Source organism: Chiloscyllium plagiosum, unplaced genomic scaffold (assembly GCF_037043375.1).
Source record: "Chiloscyllium plagiosum isolate Xiang-an unplaced genomic scaffold, Cpla_swu_hap1 HiC_scaffold_16, whole genome shotgun sequence".
NCBI lineage: Eukaryota > Metazoa > Chordata > Chondrichthyes > Orectolobiformes > Hemiscylliidae > Chiloscyllium > Chiloscyllium plagiosum.
The window spans coordinates 17,948,482-17,958,400 of record NW_028270154.1 but is presented as its reverse complement, the minus strand read 5'-3'; the positions used below and the strand labels follow the sequence as shown (position 1 = coordinate 17,958,400).

The following is a 9,919-nucleotide window of genomic DNA, read 5'->3' as shown; positions in this document are numbered from 1 at the left end:
AGTGAGAAGCATGTTACAGGGTTGACTGGTCTGCATTTATTTTGTCGTTTTTCACAGGTAAGTCAATTTTAGATCTACTGTTTAATTTTATTCTAGTCATTTCATGATGGTTTAGTACAAATGAATGGTTTTCTGAACTATTTTACATTATTAAAATTAATCCAAACAAGATCTTCATTTGTAAAAGGAAAAAAAATCAACAAAAATGCACACTGTTAACTAATTAAATAAAAGAGAATTTATTGATTTACATATTCTTTAGTTACATATAATAGCTGTTAAACTTAAATACAGAAAATCTCTTGATGAATAGCTGGTTTATTGATGCTTCCAAATGATTTGTGAAGAAAACTAAAGATTTTTTAGCAAATCTACATCACAGTGATGAACATTCAGACTAAAATACGTACATTTCCATTGGCTTCTGACAGAAAACAATGCAACACATATAGAAATGATGACCAGGAATTTAATTGTCTGGACCTTTCACTGAGCTCTCCACAGCAAATTTCTAACACATCCTATTTCTTCCAAAGTTTCCTGTATTAAAACCAGAGCTATATATGTTCTTCATTTAAATTACTATAGTCCAACATAATATATCATTTGTAGTAATGTATCAATTAGGAATGACATTCAGCAATTTTCATCTTTTATATAACACAGTTGAGAAATAAATAAATAAATATTTAAATTGCAGTTTAGTTGTGCTTTTGTCAAATACCAAGCACCTTAATCCATTGGTCTAACCATTCAGAAACTGTGACGGATCATTGAGAGCGATTTATATGTTGGGAGAACTTCCTTAGCTTATGCAGAAAAGATTTTAGCTCAACTTCATTATCTTCATCAACTGTGCAATTAATATTCTGTAATGAAAATAATAATTTAGCAAATTAAAGGAAGCATTTCAATGAATTTTCATCTTCTGTATCTAGAGAAAAACAAGTTTGTGTATCAGGCTAAAGTGAACTGTAACTCTAACTAATATTATTGGTTTTTAAGGAGTTTTCGATTGAAATTGTATCTTGAAATAGTCAGAAGTCACACAACACCAGGTTATGTTCCAACAGGTTTATTTGAATTCACAAACTTTCAGAGTGCTGCTCCTTCATCAGGTGAAGACTTCACTCCAAAGGCTGCTCTCTGAAAGCTTGTGATTTCAAATAAACCTGTTGGACTTAACCTGGTGTTGTGTGCCTTCTGACTTTGTCCACCCCAGTCCAACATTGGCACCTCCACATCACGTCTTGGCTAGACAATTTTATGTAATTTCTAAATACAGTACACTGCATTCTAATGCACACTCTTCAATTAACTTAGAAGGAGGCACAAGATCTAAAACAAAATTATTCTGTGCAAATGCCCAGTGCCATTTACAATATGCCACCAGTGAGTTGCAAGCGGGTGATTAGATTAATGACATTAAACATAGAGGATTTTGCTTCTTTTTAGGTTACAGCTGATGGTGGTCAGAGTGTAAGTGGATTTGATTTCTAGCAGTTTAGTGTATTTGATATCTAATCTTTAGAAATCTTTTGAATAATGCTATTTCTATGTAATCAGTCTGGTGCTAACTAAACTTTTCTACCAAATAGCATGCTTTTATCAGCATTCAACTGAATACCACTGAACTCTTTGACAACTGCCAAATGTCTGCTCAACTGAAGTTAGACCAAAAATACTTCTTGCTTTGTACAGTGGACAGTACATAATAAAACTCAGGGAATCAGACAGTTGTTTGCTTTGGCTTTGTTATTTCACAGTGAGTATATTTTAGACTTCCTGAATCCAAAGCCTAGGTTACAATGTGCCAAAGCGAGTGGTTCCAATGCCTCTTTCAAGATTGGAGTAAAAAAGTATGGCACTGGGAAAGCACAGCAGGTCAGGCAGCATCTGAGGAACAGGAGAATCGACGTTTTGAGCATAAGCCCAAGACTGGAGCTAAGCAAACTGCATTGGCAGACTGTCCCTCCACCTTCATATTGACATGAATTGTAAATGGTTTAAAATGATTTGGCTTCAGATTGTATGTAAGATACGGACTATGATTGTGTTGATGTACCTACAGAGTGGAACATGCTAGATGGAGCCAAGTATATTTTTGTTGGTAGTTTTCCAATAATTTTTGAGGCACAATACTTTTTTTAATGTACTTTTGCTAATTTCATGACAAAAGTACATTTTTTGGAAAAAATGGTATTTTTTCAATGGAATTGCACAAACGAAATTTGGGCAAGGAATGTGAGGCCAAACTCTGGAAAACCTTCTCACAACACAATCAGCTTTGCCACAGAATCGGTTATGTGAAACTTTGTTAATTTAAATGCTCAATTTAACCCATTTCAAATGGCACCTTATTGCAGCATCTTAAGATTAAGACTCACCTCACCCAGTTTAAATATTTGCACTCTGAGCCCACGTATGGATTGACAGGTAGATGGAACATTCTCCAGGGCTTTAGCAGCTTTGCAGAACACTTCAGATACATTATTAGGTTGAAAATGAAACTAGAGGGACAAGATATTTTGAAATTGCTTTGGTTAATTGATTCAGGAAAAGAAACAAACTGAAATTGAATTGTCAAGGCTGGGTGATGGTGTCAGTCCTATAAAATCGAACGAGCTTATTTTCAACTCACGACAGTTCTTTCTGTATTATTAATGCCATTTCATTAATGCCATTATTAATGCCATTTCATTAAGTTAGTTGTTTGCTGGACAAAAGGTTCTAGAATTTTGTGGTTGATTTTCAGACTGAAAGTTGAGAATTTTCCTGGCTGTATGGTCCTATCTCCATCCTGGAGTAGGCCACCTTGTCATGTTTATGGAGAAAGGAATGGGCTGGAGTCAGATCCACGGCCTTTAGGGACAGGCCAAAGGCCAAAATGGCTTAGAAACCGAATTACGCCAAGGCTGATCCAATCTGGTTTCAAGGCCCATCTTTTGTGGTTGAAAACATCGGAGTGGGAAACAAGAAATAAAGCAATGCGGATGGGTTTTATGGCATTCTACCCTTATCGTCTTCATTCCTCTTCACACCCTTACTCCCAATGCCCAACCTCACCACCCATAACTCCTTCACCTCCACTTTATGCCCTACACCCATCCACAACACCTTCTCTTAATGCGCTTGTTTCCTCATGTACTCACCTTTGGCGAGTGGGTAATATGCAGTGATTGCTTCGGATATCTATTGAACTTTCAAAAATAAAAAAAAACACAGATTAAGTCACGGAAAAGAAACATTCTCCCTTCCAAAGCCCTACCAATTCTGACTGTGGCTGGCATAGGTACATCTTAGATTGTATCATTTCCTATTGAACAGGAAAACAGAAAACATCCTTCCACACTGTTGTTTGTGGCTTCATTCATAAACCTAAATCAGGAGGGGTTCTGTTTAATGCTTGCCTCCATGAAAGTGATGGGAGGCCTTGAACAGGCCATCTTTAAATTGTTAGGTAAAAACAAAGACTGCAGATGCTGGAAACCAGAGTCTAGATTAGAGTGGTGCTGGAAAAGCACAGCACGTCAGGCAGCATCCGAGGAGCAGGAAAATCGACGTTTCGGGCAAAAGGCCTTCATTTTTAAATTGTTGCCTGTACCTTTAAACAACAGGCAATTGCGGTCACAAACTTCTCCATCCCCCGACCCAGTGAAAAGAGTTGAGAGTTGAGGAGCAGGGTCCAGGTTCCCATCATTTTCCGACCCTAATTCCACTTCAGTTCAGATTGGGACTTTGAAAGTTTGGTCCAAGAATTTCAAGTTTGGCACAGCCCCTATATTTTCATAGCAAAGGCCCATGAAAGTAAACAGGCAACATCAAATTAATTTTTCTCGATGCTTTTCAGATTGTAAATTTCCTATTCCTGTTCCTGTCTCTTGTGTCCTTATATTGACATATTAGTTTAGTAGAAAGGCCAGGGTAACTTTCTAGATTACTAAGTAACTGGATCAACAGATTTTCTGGAAAATCACTGAACACCACCATTCAGAAACTCTGTACTCTGACTTAAGTCCTCACATGCAGACGCAATGTGAGTTTGAACGCTGACAGGTATGCATCAACTATAAAGTGAAAAGTATGTCTACATCGATGCCTCTTTAAGATAGGATTGGACCAGAACTGAAACAGGTCTGGGAAATAAATGATTGCTGAACCACATAGACCCATCCCCCATTGCACAATTTCACCCTCTGTTATTTCCTAAGGCTACAGAAAGTGTGGTCACAGAACAGATCTGATCCTAGTAAGGACAGTGTAAGTAATTTATACTGTCATGGACTCATAAAGAGCTTAATCCAGTAAATCCTGATTTGGAAGTATATCACTAATCCTTCAGAGTTGCTGAGGACAAATTTCTAGACCTCCTTTTCTAACAGTATAGTGGGGCATACCTACACCAATTGGACTTTAGTGGCTCAAGATGGCAGCTCACCATCACGTTTAGATGGCATTACAAGCAGGCCAGAATTCAGCCGCCGTCTGGTGTTGGAATATTTGCATGGCAGCAATAAGGCTGCTGCAATAGATTCCATGGCTTAAGCCTTGCATTCAGTATACCTGCTGAGCAGATATTTTGCACTGTAGAAAACATCGCAACAATTCAAGGGACTATTGTGGAACAGATAATTGATATTCTTGCTTCAGATCTGATACATTTTCATAAACCATTAATTGGGTGCTGTATATAACCATGTCTAAAAGCTTATGACCTGTAGCTTGACAGAGAATGTTGAGAATATTATTACCAGATTCACTGCTTTTAGGGAATGAGAATTCCTGTTGTAACAGAATGGGACAATGCCTTGAGTTGGGGATTTATGTACTGCAGTAGTCAGGATATGTAGTGAAGATAAACTGTTTCAGGAATATGCCAATTAAACTTTAATCAAAATTTAAGAAGGCAGTAGTATAAATGACAAATCAGATGCAGCTAGATATATTATAACACTGTACCTCGAGCCATATGTGAAATATCTGAGACAAGTATAACTTTGTACATGTTAATGCTCAGAGTACAGAGCTCAAAATAAGCTAACAAAAGAAATATAAGGAGTATTGTTATATTAAATAATAGAAAACAGTTCTTACCATGGAATTGAACTTTACTTCAGGGACCATGGTGTCACCACAAGACATCTTCAGAAAAACAAAGTAACAATTGGTAAATTAACATTTCATAACTATGCACGTTATAGTCAGTTTCCTTATGTAGAATACTCATGAGCAAGTAAAATACATTTTTTTGCCATTGATATATTTTCTATTGTAACCAAAACAACTCAGCTTTCATGAAAACTCTGGTTCCAATTTACAAAATGACTAATTCTTAGTTAGTAACTTTCTCAACAGAGTTGCACAAGTAGTTTTATTCATTTAACATGTATTCAACAAATCTGTACATACCTCATTTATATTTTGTTTTTTCAGAATGCTTATGATTTCCTTCAAAGATTCAAGTTGAACCTTGCACTCTATGCTGGCTAAGATGAAGAGAAGAATCACTGTCTTCAGTACCTTAGACATGATAACGTTCTGAGCTAATCAGTCAATGCTAGTTATCTTTCTGAAGGTGAACCGTTGACTTTTTATAGCCAGTAGCTTGATGAAGAGGAAATACTGGGGAAGTCACTGAAGCGTCACAAATTCCTTAACCATTGAGATAGCAAATTTGCAAGAATAGGTAAAATCTAAGAGGAAGGAAACCCTTTGTCTTCATCAAAATAGATAGCAAGGTGGGGGTGAGGAAAGGTGGAGGAAGAAGATGTGGCAAAGAGATACCAACCATCAGCGCTTCAAACAAATTCCTAGTGATTGCCCTTCCACACAAACACAAAATGAGTATTTCAACCTATTTTTGTCATTTTTAAAATGATTCTGTCAAGATATTGATAACTGTAGAAATAGGAAGTAGCATTCATATTGAAAATGTAAGTGGATATTCAGTCTAAAAGTGCAACTGAATGACTATTATCAGTTTGGGATCAATATGTGCTTCAAAAAGACGATCAGCCCACACTTGCAAATCCTTTAGCCGCTGTTGGTATGTGTTCTAGTCTATGGTAATTGTACGTGTTTTTAGCACTCCGCAGAGGTAGCTGAATTAGTGACAAAGAGAATAATAAGCATGAAGAGCTGGGTTTTCAGTTAGCAGAATCGATCTGCCTGGTGCAATACAAATTAGGATCAGCAAAACCTCACTTTGATTCACCCTCGATGATTTATACCATTGATTTTATTCTGGCCAAATGTTGATGCCAGCCCATAAGATGTGATGACTTCTCAAAGACTGTCCATCATCTACAAGATTCAAGTCAGGAACATGAAGGAATACTCTCCACTTCACCTGGAGGGGCTTTCCACGACACCCAAGAAGCTTGACACTATTCAGCATAGAGAAGCTTGCTAGATCTGTCACAATTATATTAAGTTTTGCATTAATTTCCCTCCAACACATGCACATTACTGCTAAATTGTGTACCACCTGCAAAATGGATTGCAGCAATACACCAAATCTCCTTTCAAGGCAGTGGTCTTTCCCAGTTATTGGGACCTGTTCTGAGGGAGATGGGACCTGTACAATGTGGGTGGGTTATGCTTGGGCAGGAACCAAGATTGATGCCCCAGGAGGAGTATTTACTGAGTGGTTGGGGAGGCTTTAAACTAAAGTGGCAAGGGGATGGAAACCTATGCAAGGAGTCAAAGGAAAGGGAATCATGCACAAGAACAAAAGGCAGAAATGGGAATAAGAAAAGTGACTGGCAGAGAAATCAAGGACCAGGACTAAACAGGGCCATACAATGGGAACAGGACAAGTAATGTTAAAATGTTCTATGTTCTATGTTCTATGTTCTAAAAAGTCAAAGCTGAAGATTGTGTGCCTTAATGCATTCAGAATTTATAGTGAAGTGGAGGAATTAATTGCGCAAATTGATGTAAACAAGTATGACATAATTGGGAATAAAGAGATATGGCTGCAAGGTGACCAGGGATGGGAACTGAATATCCAAGAGTATTCAGTACTTAAGAAGGGCAGGCAAAAAGGAACAAGCGGTGGAGTGGCATTGGTAGGTATGGAGGAAATTAACACAGTAGTGAGGTAGGTTATTAGCTTCAACAATGTGGAATCTGTATGAGAAACACAAAGGGGCAAAAACATTAGTGGGGATAATATATAAATCCCCAAACTGTTGGGGTGATGTTAGGAATGGTGTTAAACAGGAGTTTAGAGACACTGCAATAAAGGAACATCTGTCATTACTATATTTATATTTATATTTAATCTGCATATAAATTGGGCAAATCAAATTCATAGCACTACCATAGAGGAGGAATTCCTGGAGCGTATAAGAATGTTTTTGTGGAAAAATACAGTGAGGAACTAACTAGAGAATATACCACCCTAGACTGGCTATTGTATAACGAGAAATAAATAATTGGCAAACTAGTTGTGTGAGGCCCCTTGGGATGAGCAACCATAATGTGATGGAATTGCGTATCAAGATGGAGAGTGATGTAGTTGATTCTGAGAATAGGGCCTTGAATCTAAATAGACAAAATTACAGAAGTATAAGGCTTGAATTGGGTATAATATATTGGGAGACATTGCTTAAAGGGATGTTAACTGAAAGGCAATGTCAAACATTCAAAGAGCACATAGATGAATTGCAAGAATTGTTCATTCCTCTTTACTGCAAAATTAAAACAGAAAAGGTGACCAAACAATGGCTTACAATGGAAATTAGTGATAGCTCTAGTGATAGTGATAGAGTAACAAGCAGACAAAACACATCCAGAAACCCTAGCCACACTTCCCAACATCAAAGACATTTCGGAAATTACTGCCAGACTACTCAGACCTCTTGGCATCTTGTGGTAGCCCACAAACCCACCAACGCACTAAAACAGCAGCCAATAAGTCTGAAAGACTCGATACAGACAACAAGCAAAACTAATGTAATTTACAAAATACCTTGCAAGAACTGTAACAAACACAACATTGGACAAACGGGCAGAAAACTGGTCACCAGGATATATAAACAACAACGAGCCACAAAAAGACATGACCCACTTTCACTAGTATCCTTATACAGACTGGAATAACACATCCATCCTAGGACAAGCTAAACAGAGATATGCACAAGAATTCCTAGAAGCATGGCATTCCAACTGGAACTCTATCAATAAACACATTGACTGGGATCCCATTTACCACTCTCTGAGAAAAAGAACCTAAATTACATCACCACAGGAAATAACATCACCAACCCAAGGAAACCTAAACACAAATAGAAAGCGGGCCATACAACCAGTGCTCCATCCAGAGGCTCACTGATGATGTTACCTAGTATTGCGACAAAACGTCTGAAAACAAACCTTACAGCTCAGTGAGAAAACCTACATCCAGAACCTCAACCTGAGCTACAAATCTTCTCAAAACTTGCTATTAGTGATAGTATTAATATTGTCAAAATATGTGCAGATTAGGTGAATTGGCCATGCTAAATTGCCAATAGTCTCCATGGATGTGTACGTTAGGTGGATTAGCCATGGGAAATGCAGGGTTACAGGGACTGGATGGGGAGGGGATGGGTCTGGGATGGGAGCCTCTTAGGAGGGCTGATGGGCTGAATGGCCTGATTCCACACAGTGGGGATTCTATGCTTCTATTAGTTGCAAGGAAGAGGATAAGAATTGTCCACAAAAAAAAACAACAGGCCTGAGGAGTGTGGATTTGAGCAAAGGAGGTAAAAGCAATTGATTAAGAACAGGAAAGGAGAGCATGAGAGTGAAATTGTTGGGAACATAAAAAATGACTTTGAAAGTTTCTACAGTATGTGGAGAGGTAGAGTTGGTGGAAGATAAATGTAGGTCCCTTACAATCAGAAAAAGAAGGAAATTTATAATGGGAAACAAAGGAATGGCTGACCAACCAAATATGTATTTCAGTTCATGTTCACAAAGGAGAATGCAAATGACACAGCAGAATTGTTGGTGAACATAGGGTTTCATGGGAGAGAGGAACTGAAGCAAAGGAGTTTTAGTAGGGAAATGGTGTTAGGTAAATTGATGGGATTGAAGGGTGGTAAATCCCCAGGGCCTGATAATCAATATCCTAGAGTGCTTAAGGAAGTGGTCCTAGAAGTAATGGATGCACTGGTGTCATCTTTCAAGATTCTATAGACTCTGGAACAGTTCATAAAGAGGTTAGCTAATGTAAACCCTCTATTTAAATCATAATCAGACAGGAAAACAGGAATTACAGATCAATTAGCAGTCAGATGTCCACAGTGGGGGAAATGCTAGAGTCCATTATAAAAGATATAATCATTGCGTTGGGAAACAGTGGCAGGGTCAGATAAAGTCCGCATGGATTTATGAGAGCAAAATTATGTTTGACAAATCTACTAGGAAGACTTGCAGGAGCAGTGGGGATGTCATAGTCGGGAATTTTAATTTTCCTCATGTAGACTGGGACTGCCAGAGCATTAAGGGCTTCGATGGGGTGGAATTTGTTAAATGTGTTCAGGAAAGTTTTGTGAAGCAGTATATAGAGGGTCCTACTCAGGAAGGGGCAAAATTTGACTTACTTTCGGGAAATAGGGCAGGACTGGTGACGGAGGTGACAGTGGGGGAGCACTTCGGCACCAGTGACTATAATTCTATTAATTTTAAAATAGTTATAGAGCGGGACTAAACTGGTCCACAGGTTCAAGTTCTAAATTTGGGCAAGGCGAATTTTGGTGGAGTTAGACAGGAGCTTGCAGAGGTTGGTTGGAGTAGTTTATTTGCAAGTAAAGGGATGTCTGGCAAGTGGGAGGCCTTTAAAGGTGAGTCACAAATTTGTTAGAGTTCAAGGTCTGTATGTTCCTGTTAGGGTGAAGGGCAAGGTTGGCAGGATTAGGGAACCTTGGAT

At 38.3% G+C, this 9,919-nt stretch overlaps 1 protein-coding gene across 1 annotated transcript; it reads right to left on the bottom strand.

Moving 5' to 3' along the window:
- Positions 1-224: 224 nt before the first annotated feature.
- Positions 225-5,529, bottom strand: LOC148147493 (uncharacterized). Its single transcript, XM_087995038.1, has 5 exons — positions 5,410-5,529; positions 5,095-5,142; positions 3,153-3,200; positions 2,388-2,510; positions 225-869 (listed from the first exon to the last, which is right to left on the bottom strand). Exons 1-5 carry the CDS (start codon positions 5,527-5,529, stop codon positions 771-773), a joined length of 438 nt encoding a protein of 145 aa, XP_087851164.1. The 3' UTR covers positions 225-770.
- Positions 5,530-9,919: the final 4,390 nt, after the last annotated feature.